The following is an 18,747-nucleotide window of genomic DNA, read 5'->3' on the forward strand; positions in this document are numbered from 1 at the left end:
GGGAGAAGTGGATTCTTTTAAATTAACATATTCTTCCTGACAGCCAGATTTCAGTTAAAGAGAGTAAATCAATATGATAATCTGATATCAGCTCATTTAATGATAGAGCTTTAGATGATAGTGGTGTGATATTTGACAGCTACAGTTGTGGTCTGTCAAAAAAATTAAAAATGTAAAATTTTTATGATTTGCTACTTTTATGATTTTGCCTGGCCGACAGGGTCAGCCCTACACATGGGTCTGTATGTGACTGACTGGAGTCAGAGAGCCAGAACGCAGCAGCGTGACTGGTCTTCAATCAACCCAAAACGGCACGTCACTCCACTGCTCATATCCCTCCACTGGCTCCCAGTCGCAGCTCACATCAAATTCAATAGGTGAGCGTATTGTGTAATTTCCTGTTTTCTCGCTGCTACTGTGTTGTTCTGTGCTGTTTGTAGCTGTTGCTAGAGCTCGAGCTAAATCGATTAATCTGCTGTAATTATCATCTCTACGGTTATTCAGCTGCTGTGTACTTAAACAGACACTAGTTTTCATCAAGCACTCTCGTTGTTGCATAAGCGACATATCTGCTAAACCCTTAACTTTATACTCACTTAGCCATTAGCTTAGCAGCTAGCTTAATCAATTGAAATGGCTTCTCCTTCTCCCTCCTGCTCTCCTGATCTGCCCTGTTCGGTGTGTCAGATGTTTAGCTCTACCTCGACCTCCTTTACGGATAAGGGTACTCGTATGAAATGTAGTATTTTTGGAGCTATGGAGGCGAGGATCACGGAATTAGAGACGCGGCTCCGCACCTTGGAAAACCAAGCATCGCTAGCTGCTGTAGTCAGCAGCAAGCCCCCAGGGCCAGTAGCCGGTGCGGGCTGACCTAGCGTAGCTTCTCCCCCGGCAACTCCCGAGCAGCCGGGATGCAGTGGCTGGGTTACTCACAGAGGGAAGCATGGCCGCAAGACGAAGCACACGGTTCACCACCAACCACTTCACGTTTCGAACAAGTTTTCCCCACTCAGCGACACACCCGCTGAGAAACCAGCTCTGGTTATTGGCAGCTCCATAGTCAGAAACGTGAAGTAAGCGAAGCCAGTGGCCATAGTGAAATGTATTCCTGGGGCCAGAGCGGGCGACAAAGAGTCACTTTTAAAACTGCTCACAAAGGATAATCGTAAATTTGATAAGATTTTAATTCATGTCGGCGTTAATGACTCCCGGTAACGCCAATCGGAAGTCACTCAAATTAATGTTGAGTCGGTGTGTGCATTTGCAAAGACGATGTCGGACTCCGTAGTTTTCTCTGGACCCCTGCCCAATCTGACGAGTGATGACATGTATAGCCGCATGTCATCATTCAACCGCTGGCTGTCGAGGTGGTGCCCAGCAAATGATGTGGGCTTCATAGATAACTGGCAGACATTCTGGGGAAAGCCTGGTCTTATCGGAAGAGACGGCATTCATCCCACTTTGGATGGTGCAGCTCTTTTGTCTCGTAATATGGCTAAGTTTGTTAGTCGTAAAACCTGACAAACCAGAGTTGAGACCAGGAGGCAGAGCTGTAGTCCTACACACTCCTCTGAGCTTCCCTGTGAGCAGTTTCCCAGCCACAATGTTAATGTTATAGAGACTGTGTCTGCCCCCCAACCCAGGCCTTTTATTACAGCTTATTCAAACTTAAATAAAAAGGAGTAAATCAAAAAATGTAATAAATATTAAAACAACAACCGAAGTTATGCCAAAAAATATGAGAATTAAATGTGGTCTGTTAAATATCAGATCCCTGTCATCTAAAGCTCTATTAGTGAACGATCTGATATCAGATTATCATATTGATTTACTCACTTTAACTGAGACTTGGCTGTGTCAGGAAGAATATGTCAGCTTAAATGAATCCACTCCTCCCAGTCATCTTAATACTCATATTCCTCGAGACACTGGTCAAGGTGGTGGAGTGGCAGCTATCTTCAGTTCTAGTCTTCTAATCAACCCTCGACCAAAACTTAGTTTCTCCTCTTTTGAAAGCCTTGTTCTGAGTTTTTCACACCCAGCTTGGAAAACTTTACAGCCTGTTTTATTTGTGATAGTATACCGCCCTCCTGGTGCATACTCTGATTTTCTAACTGAATTCTCAGAGTTTTTATCAGATTTAGTCCTGAGTTCAGATAAAATAATTATTGTAGGGGACTTCAATATTCATGTAGATGTTGATAATGATAGTCTTAGCATGGCATTGATGTCCCTTTTGGACTCTATTGGTTTCACTCAAAGTGTAAACCAGCCTACTCACCGCTTTAACCAAACCCTCCACCTTGTTCTAGCTTATGGTCTTGAAACCGAAAACTTAATTGTCTTCCCACAAAATCCTCTTTTATCAGATCACTATTTAGTAACGTTTGTTGTCCTATTAACCGACTACTCTCCAGTTAACAAAAATGTCCTCACAAGATGTTTGTCTGAAAGGACTGTAGCTAAATTTAAGGAAACAATTCCAGCTGCTTTTAATTCTTTACCACATCTGTTTACTACAGAAAGCTCTTATGCTAATGTTAGTCCCTCTCAGCTTGATCAGTCTGTTGATAGTACTGCAGGTTTGCTGAGAAGTACTCTAGACTCGATTGCCCCCTGTAAAAAAGAAGATTATTAAACGACAGAGGCTAGCTCCATGGTGGGACTCAGAAACTCGTAACTTGAAGCAAATGCTGTGTAAATTTGAAAGAATGTGGCAATCCACCAAAACAGAAGAGTCTTGTTTAATCTGGCAAAATAGTCTTAATAAATACAGGAAGGCCCTACGGCATGCTCGAGGTGTCTACTACTCCTCCCTCATAGAAGAACATAAAAACAATCCCAGGTACCTTTTCAGCACTGTAGCCAGGCTGACAGAGAGTCACAGTTCCATTGAGCCAAGTATTCCTATAGCCATCAGCAGTGATGATTTCATGAGCTTCTTTAATGACAAAATCCTAAAGATTAGAGACAAAATTTGTAACCTCCTGCCGTTAACTGGTGCAGATGTATCTTTGGAAACTGCTCAAAAACCTGATGTTAACCTTGACTGTTTTTCTCCAACTGACCTTCCTGAGCTAAATTCTCTGATATCTTTGTCTAAACCATCAACCTGTCTTTTAGTCTGGGACTAGCCCATAGTTATGCTGCTATGGGTTTAGACTGCCGGGGGGATCTGACACACCAAGCTTCTCTCTCTCTCTCTCTCTCTCTCTCTCTCTCTCTCTCTCTCTCACTCTCTCCCACTCTCTCTCTCTCTGTCATATTAATGCAGCTCATTAACTCTGTATCTTCTGGTCCCATTAACAGTACTAACCATATATCTTCCCGGGAGTTCTTGTGCTCCCTTGTCTTGAAGGTTCCTGGGGATCGTTGCTGCAGACCACCTGCTGCTGTGGACCTGCTCAACTGCAACAACTACTAACATCAGTCTTCCCCATAGTATCATTATTGTTGCTGCTAATGCTAATAGTAGACCTGTTGACTTCAACTGTTACAATTACGATTACCTCAGCCTTTATCATTACTCTGCTTCTCTTGCTAATTTATTTATTTATTTATTTTGCTAATCTTCACCCTAGTCTACCACTATTATTGGCATTGTAACCATAAGTATGTGTCTGTTGTTGTTCATGTAACAAGGACATATGTTGTTGTTGTAACAAGAACATATGTTGTTGTTGCTCTCTTTGCCTGTCTCTATCCTGCATCTCCTTCTGTCCCATTTTCGGCCTGTCCAGTCAAGGCAGATGGCTGTTCAACATGAGTCCGGTTCTGCTCAAGGTTTCTGCCTGTTAAAAGCAAGTTTTTCCTTGCCAATGTGCCGAATATTGCTAAGTGCTACTCATGGTGATTCATGTTGGGCCTCTCTTTAAATAACATAACAAAGAGTCGGTCTAGACCTGCTCTTTCTGTAAAGTGTCTCCAGATAACTCTGGTTATGATTTGGCGCTATACAAATAACATTTGATACATTTGATTTTTTGATATGATGTGTATGATTTTTTTCATCCCAAACAGATAAATGCTTTAACATAGCAAGATACATTAACTTAACATGAATTGCAATCGTATACTGTTGTTCTTTTTTATCTTGTAGATATATGAATGAACCTAAGTACACATCCTCTCGGTTGAGGTTTAACATGTAAAGACTGTTCCTGAAAATGTTCAAAACCCCACTGTACCTGAATCTTTAAAGTTGTCTCTGTTTTTGTAGGAGAAGGCTTCCATGTTCCCGTTGCAGTAAGTCTTACAAAGACCTAACTCCTCAGTGGCTCTAAGCAATGTACAGCGTGGGGCAGAAACCATAATGATATCACCACTGGCATCCTCACCCGGGTGGGCTAGCAATGCAGCACCTGGGGAAGACAGTGAAGCACATAGTGAATATTGTCACTATTATTTTGCAGTTTGTGACCAAAAGGGAGAAAAATACTGACCACAATGAAAAAAGCTATATAAAACAATGAACAATCCTTTGTCTTTGTCTGAAATAAGATGTTTAAGATTATCTGCAAATAAATATAAATGGATTTAGATGCATCATACAAGTATGTTTTTCCCATGGACCGTATGGACGACAGCTCCCCAAAAGTGAAGCCAATACATTTGGAACGCCCCCCTGCTGACTGGCTGCAGTCATGTTAACACTAACTCTACCTTCATTGAACATAACTGTGAATATGTGCTTCAGACCAACACAAGAATTTAGCCTCTTCTCAAAAAGCCTACTCTTGATTCAGACACCTTAGCTAACTATAGAACTATATCCAACCTAGTAGCTAATCAGTTATGTGACTTTCTTCGAAACAACATTTTATTTGAGAATTTTCAGTCAGGATAGAGGGTTCTTTTCATTCCACTAATGTGTCTCCTTTTTGGCTTCACATTTGTACAATGAGAGTAGATGGAGACACATCATCCATCTCTATAAACAGTTTTTATTGGTGGTTTTTCCTTTCATCATGTTTTGTATTCTAGTTCAATATAAACCATCTCTGGTCACATTTACATAGTAATCATTTAACTATATTTATCGACATTGCCGACTGGGGTGTAAATGTAAATGCAGCCAAATGTTTAAATGATTAAACAGATACCTTCTAGGCAACAGCTTTCAGTATGAAAGGGAGAGTCATGCACGGTTGCCATTGATGAAGAGTATAGACTTCATTACATTATTACTCACCTCCATCTTTCTGAGGAGCTCCTATTAGTCTGATGAGCCACCTTTTTGTCTCAGGGCGAACTTTCCCTCCAAGCTTTACCAAAACCAATGGCTCCACCCTCTCTGATACACAGCAGGGGCAGCTGACTTTAGTCCAGCCTGGTCCACCAGTGGTAGCACTCATTGTGCCTTCAAGTCCAGAGCACTGTACCTTCACTGCTCTGGACTTATCCTCTTGCTGCTGGGCTGTTTCACTTCTGCTGCCACATTGACCTTCATCTTCATCCACCTTACTCATGGTTAGACTAAAAGAAATAGTCACAAAACATTATTACTTTGACATAGTGTTGCCTGTCTGTGTGCCTGCTTGTGCTAAAGCTTTAAAGTTTTTCACAGTTCCGTCATTATCACTTTCAAAGAACTACTAATGGTTTGGTGAAACTGTAAAAAGAATTCTGAGGTTTTCTTGACTGTTGCACAGGACGAAGGCTAACATCCCATAGGAGGTTAATATCCCATCTTATTTGTATATTACTTTTTTTTTTGTTTACAGTCGCAGTTTGGTTATACATACTGAGGCACATTAATATACTTAAGCACAAACAAAAATACATTATATTACTTACATTTAATCTCGTACTTGAATACATTCATATTCATATGACCACAAAAACATTCCCACAAAAAAAGATTCATAAACATGCATATTGAGCACTGACATACATTCTCACACTCTGAATTTACACTACATGTTTCATGCCATGTCCTGATGGGGGCAACGCAAGATGACAGCACGTTGTGTTTGAAAACCCGATAGGAGGTGTGCAGTTGGGTTGGTTGGTGTCTGTAATACATATAGAGGGGTGGGCAGTTTTGGCAGGGTTCTGAGTAAAAATACTTTCAATAATGCAGGCACAGGCATTCATGGGGCCCAGAGATCTGAATTTACACCACATGTTTCATTTTCATGGTAAGAAACAGTGGTTATTTCAGCTCCAACAGCAGATAACAAAGTTTTTTTGTTGTACCAGCATCAGCAAGACTATTGTTAAGACATTTATGTTCAAGTCCTGATCAAATTGAATTAAATCAATTATTTCTGTCTGTTAGTGAGCTTAAAACTACACTTACAGACTGTAAGTGTAGCTTTAAGCTAAGCTAAGTATACTTAGGGGTAGACAGGAAAAGGTTGACAGAGACACAGAAATGAAAGTGATACCATCCCTCCTATTGTGATTGAGCTATGTTGGAACAATGACAGGGAGAGTGCGAAATACAGTGTTTGAAAAAAAGCATTAATAAGGAAATCCAATACTTCACATCACAATCACAATGTTGAATATCTCTCTCTCTCTCTCTCTCTCTCTCTCTCACACACACACACACACACACACACACACACACACACACACACACACACACACACACACATCCAACAAAATCTATTCAGATTTTCTGAAAAGAAACCAGTACACACAACATTCACTCAGTGTGGACACACTTACCCAGACTCGGTGTATGGTTCCTTCCAGAAGTCTGCAAATTTGTGTATGTGTGAGTGTGTATGAAAATGGAAAAAATGCAGAGGAACTTCCGAGACTGCAGGGTGTGGAGAGCTGTTTGGTTTACATGCAGGCTCCTCCCTCCTGTCCGCTCTCTGCTTTAGTTTGCGTCAGCCCAGGGTCCTACTGCCCCACCTGCCTCTGCTGTGATAGCTTTTGTAAACACACACACACACCTCAAAACTGCCCAGGGCAACCACAGTTCTGCTTGAAACATCACATGGTCTACCGCTTGAAAATGCTGTTAAACCATATCAGAGCACTATTTTCCTTTATACTTAAACAATAAAGGAAATCCAATGTTTGACACTTGAAAATTATACCTTACCATACAATCCAACCATTTAAACCAAACTTAAACCACTGGAACCACTAAAAGGGTTTGTGAGAGAAATGTAAGAGGTCACGAGCCATAACTTTGTACTTACTTTAGACAAAGTTCAGCTGAGGCAGATGTTTTATATATAGTTTTGCAAAGATGACACCTTAACCAAAAGTATCCGGACAAGGTCCAATATTAACCTGTGTTGGCACTCGAGAATCAAATCACCAATATCATAAGTACCATAATAATAATAATAATGCCAGAAGTGCAATGTGAAGTTTAAGGTGGATCAGTATCATCCAGATTTGGAGATCCAATTTATTTGCAATCCCAGATGAGCTAATCCATCTTCCAATCTTGTCCTGGTTGTTCAAAGTAAATCTGGACTAACCCTTATCCTGATACAGACTTGTCAAGATTAGCCAATCTGGATTACCAGTGCTCTATATGGGACAAAATACTGACTCCTAGAACATGCGCTTTGATGGTGGCAGCAAAGTCTGGTAGCTCTGAATTTTTCTGAATCTTTACTTTATTTTTGTTGTATTTTTTATCATATTTTGTCAACTACTGATGGATTTTTCTGTGGGGAGAAGAGTTTGTTCAAGAGGAGAGCTTCTTTAATTGAAACAGAGCAAATCTTAAGGATACCACCCTATTCCAGCTGAGATAAAGAGGTGTTTTCAACTGTGTTTTTGTCAACTCTCTGCCCAACAAAAGTGATGAGCTTGAAATATACAGTGAGTGCAGTGTTCTGTGTTTTACTGAAACCTGGTTGAATCAAAACATCTCAGACTCCAGCGTAGATCTACATGGCTTCACTCTCATACGGTCAGACAGAGATGCTAAAGCTAGTGGCACGAAAAAAGGAGGGGGTCTGGCTTTATTTGTGAACCGGAGATGGTGTAATCCTGCTCATATTACTGTCAAGGAGAAGATGTGTGGTCCAGATATTGAACTATTGGCAGTTGGTATGCGACCATACTATGTACCAAGAGAATTCAGTCATATCATAACAATACTCGTGTACTCCCACCCAAGGCAACTGCTGAAGTTCCATGTGAAGTTCTCAATGAAATAGTTGCCAGGATACAGACTAAACATCCTGAGGCACTTTTATTAGAATCAGGAGACTTCATTCTTACCCTCTCCTCCCACCTGACTGGATTTACAGTTTGTTAATTGTCCTACCAGAAAAAATAAAACCCTTAAACTGCTGTATGCCAATGTCAAAGAAGCTTCCAGAGCTACTGCCTTACCACCACTGGGCAGGTCAGATCACAACTTGGTTTATCTGTAGACCTTTTACAAACCTTGTGTGCTGAGGCAGCCTGCAACCACACTCACAGTCAGGAAATGGAGACCTGAGGCTGGTGAGGCTCTAAGGGACTGCTTTGAATGCATAGATTGGAATGTGCTGCTGGAAACAGAAGAGAACAGTTGACGGACAGGTTGAAGTGTATGTAAGGTATGAAGTGACATAAAGGCAATCCTCAACCTCAATCCTCGATGGACCCAAGAAACAACAGTGATGGACGGCTCCTCTCTCTTCGCTGCAGGACGGAGAGATATAGAAGATCTTTTGTACCCACAGCCATCAGACTTGTTAATTCTTTTGTAAATAGCAGATGAGATGCGAAACAAATGAATTTTCCTTTGGGGATCAATAAAGTTATTGTTATTGTTAGATTGTTTACATTTTCATCAGTAAAGTTTCACAATGAGTGGCACAGTTGACAGGTAAAACAAGGAAAGATGAGATTTTTTGTTAGAGAATGCTCCAAACACTTGTTTGGGCCAGCATAGGGAAAGAGATACAATTAGATAATAAGACCTTCTGCAACTGAGCCCAAGGCACCATGGATACCTGTACCAAATTTTACGAAATTGTCAGACCTGTTACCAAAAAACAAATATGTCCACCTCATAATGGAGTTAGAGGGGAAGTCACCAGAGCACAAGTTCAGGATGACTCATCCTCTGTTGACCACTAACGTCTATATGAAAAGTAATTTCTTAACTTTTCTTTGGTTGATTTTTTTAGTTTGGGACAAAGTGGCAGTGGGATTGATTGCCTGGGTAACATTGCCATCCCCTGTTGGGAAACTAGACAGTGTGTAAGTAGAGGTAGGAAAATGACAACATGAGTACATGGTTAACTAACATGGTGACCATTGTTAACATTTATCCCGCTTAACATGAGGTTGTTAGTATTGTTACTGTAAGCATGTCTGATTTGGACAAAATATTTTGTTGTTTTGGCCAGTAAAATGGCTGTAGACCCATTTGTTTTGTAAATTTAGTGCATCATCGAATAGAAAAACCTCAAGAAGGATCTAAAAGTCTGACTTTGGCGAAAACATGCATGTATGCTGGTTATATGAAGAAGTCATATCATTAGCTGATGACAAGCTTATTCCAAAAAAAACAGGATAAGCCATTGATAATACAGATTGTATCTCTCCATACCCTTACAAAAAAGAAGTTTATTCAAGTGTGCTACTAGTATACTTCTTTGGAAAGTATACTGAAAATTCTAAGTATATTTGGCCTATACTTTGTGACGATCCCTCCCAGTCTGTCTGCCTGTAGTGTTTGCTTGATTGTTTCAGGTACTGGAGTTGCCATGTAGGTGGAGCTGGGAGGGTCGTTAGCTGATCCTGATCCCCCTGAACTGGGCCTCGAGAAAGGCATAAAGGCCTACCGTTCTTAGAAGCTCTCTCTCTCACTCAGCTGGGCCTGCTGCATCCTCCTCAACCTTTTTCCTTTGTTTGGTTTGCTGCATCCATCACATGCATCATACAACATTTCCACTCATCCACACACTTCAGACATGACTGATTACTCACATATTCCCATATCACATTAGTTATCTGAAATGTATGTTAATTTAAGTCAAATAAAATCTGCATCTGATTGCTTTATCTGTGTGTGGCTTTCCTTTTTTTTACTGGCCCTGAGCCAGGCGGTAACAACTTGTACTTGTACATTTGATCCATATACTTAAGAAAAGTATAATTTAAAGTATATTTGCCTTATACAGAAAGTTTAAGTCTCCTTGGCTTGTAGTTTAAATTACTCTTTTGATAGAGTAGCCTATTTTATAACATTTTCTTATTGGCTTCTTTGAGGTTTTACTCCAGCATGTTTTACATACTAGCTTATAAACATACATGTTCAAATTTATATTAAGTTAAGTCAGCTTCGGGGTGGAATAGCTTCCCTTTCAATAAAGAAGTATACTTTAAATTTATTTTTAAGCTTTAAGTAAACTTAAGTAAAGTTCAAGTATATTTCCCAATATGTTATGTTGTAAGTATACTAACATTTATGTACTAGTAGTATCATTGTTTACATCCAAGTATTATTTTGTAATGCAACTATACTGTGGATTATACTATACGTGAACTTATAGTATATACTTGTAGTCCACTTTTTGGTTTATGAAAGTATACTTTAAGTATTCCCAGTTGCAAGAAAATATCACAATATAATTAAGGCTTGCCACTGCCAAGTTATGTGGAAATCTAAGTAACTGCTTTTGGTCTTACAACCGTTTTTTGGTTGACCGAGTTCTGTATCACATCTCATCTGAGTCACGATGTTGAAAAATAATTAAGCTTAGGCTTACATCACTGAGGCTGTAAATGCTGTGTGTCCTGAGGCTCAGGTAAAAAAAATTAAAAGTGGTTTGAATATGGCATATGTTGGTTATCGTCATTTTTGTGCTGGGTTATAGTTGTAACCACGAGTGGGGTGGCTGTTACATTCTTGACTCCAGCTGCATTTTCACACAGATTGAAGTCTGTCTGATATGGAAGCCCGTTTCTGCCTCTTCGATGAAAAAAAAAAGCATTCTGTAAGTCATTACATTGAGATACTTTCTCAATATCTTGACTTACTATCTCAATATTTTGACTTATTATCTAAATATGTTGATACAGTATCTCAATATTTTGCTTTATTATCTCAAAGTTTTGACTTACTATCTCAATATTTTGACTTAGTATCTCAATATTTTGACTTAGACCAATCAGGAAGTCGTATGCACTTGCTTGCTTTCTGTCACTGTCATCAGAAAAGAGGGTTCTCCCTTATAGGTGGTTGAAGAGCAAGAGCATTTTGTTGTTACATACAATATTGTCCATATTAATGCTACAGCAATCTCAGATCCCATCAGCTATAATCTGTGACGATATAGCCTCTAAGGACAATGATGAACATGTCAGACGTGTAGCCGGTGGTTAGCATAAACGACTGCCAGTCAAGACTTGACTGCACTGTGCTGTTAAGAACTAGTTTTTCTTTTGATTTACTTGTAATTGACAGGTCTTACCTTTGCCGAAATTTCAACATCAAGATGCAGATTTGTAAAAAAATAAATGCAAGCTGTGTGAGGTCTGCCTGTAACGGGGGCGTGGCTCATGCCTGTAACAGGGGTGGGGCCATATAACCTGTCACGGGGGCGTTGCTTATGTCTGTCACGGGGCGTGGCCTGTACGTGTCACATGGGCGGGGCTTGTTTTGGCTTACTCCTGTGACCTGTTAAATATGTAGTAACTATGTTCATCATGTCCACATCTGGGCTTGAAATCCGCTCCTCCATTTGCTAGGCTATTAGCTTAACCCCTACACTATGTCATAGCTATAACCATGGGAGTCTTTTCTTCCTACACTCCCTTTTACAAATATACTTTTGTTTGCAGCTGGCTTGTTTGACAGCCAAATGTGCAGTTTAGCAATGTAACCTAGGGTATTCTCAGTACTACGAAGGTTGTGCTTTTTTTAACTGGGGTACATCACCAAGGTAACTTAACAAGCCTAACAATCCCCCCTTATAAACTCCAGAGCAGGCTGTTCAAGATAAGCTTCAACCTGCATAAAAGTACCACCAATTGACTGACTATTGTGATCTTGGTACCCCTGGAATAAAAGATAAAATCGCGTGCTGGATTGGGTGTGTGGTTAGATCAGTGGATAATTTATTAACGGAGATCTGAGACCTTCATGCGGTCGATCCTGGTTCAATTCCTGCTATCCCCACTTTCTGCCCTGTTTCCAACACTGTCTGCTATCTTTGTTTTGGGGAAACACCACATTTTTAGCACAATTAACAAAATTAAAGAATTTCATTATAAAATCAATGAAAGTTAAAATTCTGTGATGTCATTTGAGGTTTTTGCTCAACAGCCAATCATATTACACCCCTCCTTTCCTTGCTCCTGAGGTAATGTGTTGATTGGCTTGGAAAGTGGAGGCCTAATTAAGCAGACGTTGTAATTGAGTGTAATTGAGCAGACAGAGTGGACAGCTAGAGGACCATAAGGAGATATTCACTGAATTTGACAAAAGGGTTTTGGATGACAATTGTGGACTACCCCTTTGAGTCAGAATGTTACATTAAAACATCCAGTACAGACACAGATCAATACCAATACACAAGTTAGACAATCTGAAATGAATTTGGGTTGTCACTGTAACTAAAAAAATATGGTTTGAGCAGGTGTAATCAGGCTCAGAATTACAATCTTTTGCCACGTTTGTATTGTTAATTTATACAGGGAGGAAGACATAATAAACTGGCATAAAAAAACTGGAGCAGGGAGACCAAGTCCGTCCATTTCTTACCAATCCAAAAATCCCCCCTCTGCATTTCTCTCCATTTCTTATCAATCAAATGAAAGCTGCTGTTGTGTCTGATATAGCCTGTTGGCCACTTGTGGATACCGTAGTTAAGTCTATTCTTTTGGACGTCACTCGAGAGCGCCAGTGCACAGTTGTATGTGACATATTGAACACAGAGTTTTCCTCGGAGACTTGTTGAGTTATTAAAGAACGTTGGAGGAGAGGAGAGGGGTGAGGTGCAGGTTAATTCTCTGCTTTACGCGATGGGGAGGGATGCAGAGCCAATCTACAATTCCTTTGTGTTTCCTGCTGCTACGGAGGATAATCCACACCCGCAGTTTGACTTTAAAGTCGTGATGGGAAAGCACTGATGAGCACTTTGTCCCTAAACGCATCCCTAATTCCACTTGAACTCGTCAGTGACAACGCAACGCAGTTCTCGTCGGAGGACTTCAGAGACTTTAAACAGAAGTTCGGTTACTCACACATAACCTCCAGTCTCCACTACCCTCAGGCGAATGGGGCCGCTGAGAGAGCCGTCAAAACAGCAAAACACATCCTCAAACAGCCTGACCCCTGCCTAGCCTTAATGTGTGATCGTTCAACACCAATGGCTGCAACTGGAGCAAGCCCTGCCCAGCTGATGACTGGACGTCAAATCCACACCACTGTCCCAGTACTTGAAAAGACATTGCTGCCACACCCAGTCAGCCAGGACCTTGCAACCAGAGGGATGCTGCAGCAAAAGAAGCATATAGGTTCTTCTATAATGGCAGACATTCAGCTCGTACGCTCCCCGAGCTGCGCCCTGGTCAAGACGTTAGGGTAAAACTCGACGGGGACAAGAGCTGGAAAACACCTGCCAGGGTCATCTGCAAGTCTAAGGAGCTGAGATCCTACCTAGTGGAAACGGACAAGGGCACAGTGACTCGGCGCAACAGAAGACACCTCCAGACTCCTCAGACAGTCGACCCAGCGGAGCAACAGCAGCCTGCCAATTTGGACCCAGCACAGCAGGATTGCAGTGTTCCTACTGCAGCGGTGGCTTCTCCTCAGGTGCCATCACCAAGCCAGCCATCGCCAGGTCCCGTTTTGGAGTTACCTCTCCAGCCTGTTACCCCTCGGAGAGTGACTTCAAGGGGCCAGGAGGTTAAACTGCCTCTCAGATTTAGAGACTGAAAAGTTGACATTTAACTTTGTCCTGTTAGGTGTATGTGAATGTTTGTTCTTCTCTTTTTTCTCTCACAGGAACCTCTGACTGAAGGTGGACAAATGGGAATGTTTATTTAGTTATTTTTCTGTTTATTGCTAAGAAAGGAGTACACTGGCTTCCATGCACCCTACAGTGTTTATTTTCTTTTAAAAGGGGGAGATGTTGTGAGATATAGCCTGTTGGCCACTTGTGGATAGCATAGTAAAGTCTATTCTTTTGGACGTCACTAGCGCCAGTGCACAGTTGTATGTGACATGTTGAACACAGAGTTTTCCTCGGAGACTTGTTGAGTTATTAAAGAACGTTGTGAGCAACACAAACGTGCGTCTTCACTCGTATCATGACAGCCGCTGTCCCCGGCTTCCATTTCTTGCCAATCAAACGAGAGCTCCTCTCCATTTCTTACCAATCAGAAAAACCCTTCAGCCTTAATTCCCACCCCCGCTTTTTCGACGAATCAGACGGCTGTTGCTACCTCAGTGCAGGCAAAAGAAGACTTTTTTACGGTAAGTAAATCAAGTAAATCAAAAGTTCTTTATATTTCTGACCTAATTTCAGAACTGCAAATTGTCTGCTATCAAAATGCCTAATGTTCGGCTGATTTGTTCATTTATTTACCGACATCTGTACGACGTGGTTCTTTTTGCTAGCTAAAAACACACCTTACTGTTGAAATTCATTAACGTTTACGTTACTCACAACACCGGTAAATCTTGTGTATTAAACTTGTCATATTATAATTAAATTAGGTCATTTATCAGTCTGCAATCCTTCGTTGTCGTTCACTTAGCATGTCAATAACATGAGCATGCACTGTATATACAGTAGTTAAGGGTTCAGTTTGCTGGCAGTGGCTATGCAACAGTTAATGTTACAAACGTATAGTTGGAAATTAGGCTGCTTTATGTAAACTAACATTCACATTTTTATCACATTGTAGTGTTTTGTTGACAGTAGTTACAATAAAAACAATAATAAGCCTCATTAAAGCTTTAAGACCCTGTCATCACAAAATGAGTGTTTCCCAATAAGCAACATGTAGATGCGAGATAGAATATAGACATCAATAATGTCATAGTAGAGTGGGAAATATATATTTATTTTACGTAATCTAATTCAATAGTTATGTCTTATTGGATATAATGATATAATGAGAGGACACCATTAAGTACCTATATCTTTACTTATCATTGTCCTGTTCTCTTTTAATCTCAGGTGGCATCCACACCTTAGAAGCCTCTTCTCCCTGCATGAAACCCACAGCAGTCCCTGCCTCCACCTGGCCTGCAACCCCCCACTCTCTCCATCCAGACTGTGTCCACCTATACCTCAGCCTCCATCCAGACTCTTCCTCTTTCTCCTAAACCCGCTGGTGCTACTAAGGAGAGCCGGTAAGGGGGCTTGAACATTGATACCCAAAATCTAATGATCCTATTGTATGTACTTTACACAACAAGTGATTATTATTGTTGTCCTTTTGTAGGCTGCAGATGAGCACGACGTCCTGGGCATTTATCATGTGGAAAGAATAGCAGACAGTCTAGTGGGTCTGATGAAATATACTGGTTTCACATGGAGCTACCAAGAGCACCTGTTAGTGGGCTCGCTGCCTCTAACATCATCAAAAGTGTGAATATGTAATGTAAATCCTAATTATAAATAGTTTATGATGTTTTTTATATTCAATGTTATGCATGTTGCTTTAAACATTAAGTTTGACATAGTTTGTACAGAATGAATTACAGTAGTTGGTTTTCTTTCTATATTGATTCTGTTTCCTAACAATAAACAGTCATACCGTTTTCAATTCTTTCAGTCAATAAAATATGACTTGAATAAGGTGTTTTTCAAATCAGCACAATCAATCATTAAAGATGAAAGTGTCCAGCGCTCACATAAAAAAATACATTGTTTGTACACCAGGTAGATCAGGACTTCTGCTGGTGGAAAAACATTGTCTAGAATGTAATTTTCAGGCCTCACATATGCCTGTCATTCTTGAATTAATGAGGTAATGATTACAGTATTGTCCAGAATAATCAAATCTACAAATAAAACCTATATACCGAGCCTAATACTTGCCTTTATACTTGTATGTTTATGACCCTTCATGCTTTAGAGTAGAGAAAAGAGATAAATCTAACAAATAATTTGCTATTTGCTATCAGACAGTGAAAACCAGTTTAAAAGGCAACATTTAATTAGAGTACTACCTTGATATCTTACACAAACGAAACATAGACAACTGAATAAATCCCAAACTTACTCTCCATACTGACCAAATATAATAAGACCAATAAATTTATACTTACCTGCAGTGCTAATTCATATATACCATTTGTCAAAAGTCAATCTTAACTGTATGAAGAATATATAAATATAGCACAGCAACATTCTTACACACGACAGGACAAATGTTGACACTGCTTCTTTTAAATGTGTTAATACTGTGACAGAGCCACATTGAAAAAAAAAAGTGTCAAATCAATGGTCATTTGAAGGGTTTTAAAACTAAGACACTAAGAGTGAGAATGTTTGTTTTGCCTTTTAGTGCTATGGAAATTAAACTGTCCACTGTAAATTAAAAGGATGTGGGTATGTGCCAGTTAAGAGGTATGTCTGTGCCGAGGTGATATAGGAGTATGTGACGTAGACGAAGGGGGAGATTCGGAGCGGCAGGGTTGAATTGAGGAGCGACAGGCGAGAGTCTGCAGCTGCCCTTTACTACACAGTCTATTCAAATTGTGGAAAAATGTAATGAAAAAATAGACTTTTGAATGTACTGTGAGGGAAATTAAAAGGACATTATTCGAGCTCTCCGTTCCGGCATCTCCCGTGGCTGAACGTAGCATGAGGACGCCAAGAACAAAGACTTTTGGATTACTCTTCCTCCGGATTCTTGGTGAGATCTATCCTTTTTTCTCTGGACTTTGAGTACTGGTACCAGTAGCGCTCGATCGCCTTTTTGTGGATTATCTTTGGTTTTGTGAGCGAACTGAAGGATCTTTGTTTTGGGGACAAACGGACGACGGCATCGACGGATTTATTGTTTGTTTCGGGGTGGGAAAAGAAGGACTAAAAGAGACTATTCGAGTGAACTTTCGTTCAATTAAGTTCATATTTCGTTAGATTTGGACTTTTAGTTGGTTGTGAATATATATTGGACTGATTTAGAGAGTTATTTTTGTTGTAATTAAATTTTTATTTGTTGCATTGAGCTTGATGAAGCATATTTCTTTGAGTGACGCATATTGCTCTGATCACCTAAGTAGCCTGTCAATACATAGTAAAAAGGGTGAATCGTGTTTCATATTGATATTTTCTCTGGTACCTGTTTAAATTTTTTGTTTAAAAAGGTTATAGGTTTTTTTTTCTTATAAAAGAACCCTTGAGCGTTGAACCTCGATAAAATAAAAAGGTCGAGTGTTACAATACAAATTACTCTTCCATCACCTTCAGGGTTTCAGTACTAACTGGGAATCGAACCTACAATCTTTGCATCCAAATCAATGTTCCCTAAACTGTAAAATTGTGGAAATTGGATTAAAATTTTACTAGGTGGCATCTTTGTAACAGTAAAACAAGCATATTTTTTCTGCCTCTTTGTTATTTTTTTTCTCCTTTTCTTTCCTTTTCCCTCTTTTTCACCTCCTTTTCTCTCTTTCTTCTTCTTCCCCCCCTTCTCCCCCTTTTTCCTCTTCCCCCCCCCCCAGACTATTGTTCCCACGCTTAGCTATGGGCAGGTGTGGGCTCAGCCCAACCTCATGTGGATTTTGCCGCATAATCAAAAGTTTAGGAAAAATGCCAATAGCCAAAAAAGTAGCAGATACCGTTTCTAAGTTGTTAATGGGGGTGCAAGCTCCAGCCCGCCTCCAAGGCTTCTCCCTGCACCCCCACCTCTCGTCTTGTTCAGGCAAAACAGCTGGTCTGCTCCAATTCTGCGTAATCCTCATCGCCTAACTTGCATGGCTCCGGACCTTTGAATCCTCTCAACTGAGCTGAAACAGAACAGAAAATATCAGTATTAAGTTGCTGATGAATTGTCCCCATCCATAATTCTGATAATAATATAATTGGATCAAGCGATGCCTCTTCAACCTGCATTAGGACCCGTGCTTATAATACAGCTGCCATTCTGTTTTTCACTGTTAACAGGGACTCCAGTCTGTAATGGTGCTCATTATCTTCAGGCTTCATGATTAAATGATTTTTTTAATGTCTCGTCTGCACTACTGTCAATGCATGCTCTCTGTCTCTCTCTCATTTTTAATTTCATTGTGTGGGTGTGTGGGTGTGCATAAAATTAAATAGTGTGTTTTAAAAAAAAAAAATTAATAAACCCAGAGTTGATAACAGTAGAAAAGAACTTGATTTCTCCGAGTTATGTTCATATTTGCTGCAGTGTAGCAGGACGTGTGTCTCTGTCTCTGTCTCCAACTGTCTGTGTGGACAGAGCTGACACAGTCTGTCCTCTCTAGGTAACCAGGTGCCTCTGTGTCTACCTGTCTTGATCTGGTTAAAGTCTCATCAGTCATGGTGCCACTGTGTACTGTTTGTTTAGAGCTGAATAACACAGCAGTTTGCTCTGAGTGTTTGTGCTACATGTCCAATAGTTGTTGTAATGTTGTTTTTCTTTATCTATCATCTGGTTGGTCCGGATTGTGTGAGGGCTGTCCTGAGGCCTGTTAGAGGAGCTGAGCCTCATGATCACCTGGCTGACGGGACTCTTCTCCATGTTCTCCTCTTGGCATTGCAGTGCACTGTTGGTGAGAGTTAGGGTCACTTGTTTTGAGGTGTTCATAAAATTTGATAGCTCTTTTTTCTATTCTAATAAAAAATGGAAATGAGTCTA

At 40.3% G+C, this 18,747-nt stretch overlaps 1 protein-coding gene across 1 annotated transcript in view; it reads right to left on the reverse strand.

Annotated features, from left to right (window-relative positions):
- Nucleotides 1–6,760, reverse strand: part of ano10b (anoctamin 10b) — a 31,743-nt gene extending 24,983 nt beyond the window's left edge. Inside the window, exons 1-3 of the mRNA XM_069687204.1 lie at nt 6,676–6,760; nt 5,192–5,475; nt 4,188–4,361 (exon numbers count right to left, since the gene is read on the reverse strand). Coding sequence (XP_069543305.1) covers nt 4,188–4,361; nt 5,192–5,468 — 451 coding nt within the window. The 5' untranslated portion in view covers nt 5,469–5,475; nt 6,676–6,760. The remainder of the gene's footprint in view (nt 1–4,187; nt 4,362–5,191; nt 5,476–6,675) is intronic.
- Nucleotides 6,761–18,747: the final 11,987 nt, after the last annotated feature.

This window comes from Semicossyphus pulcher, unplaced genomic scaffold (genome assembly GCF_022749685.1).
Source record: "Semicossyphus pulcher isolate SPU_LCO1_2020_fin unplaced genomic scaffold, fSemPul1.0.p SCAF_8, whole genome shotgun sequence".
Taxonomy (NCBI): domain Eukaryota; kingdom Metazoa; phylum Chordata; class Actinopteri; order Labriformes; family Labridae; genus Semicossyphus; species Semicossyphus pulcher.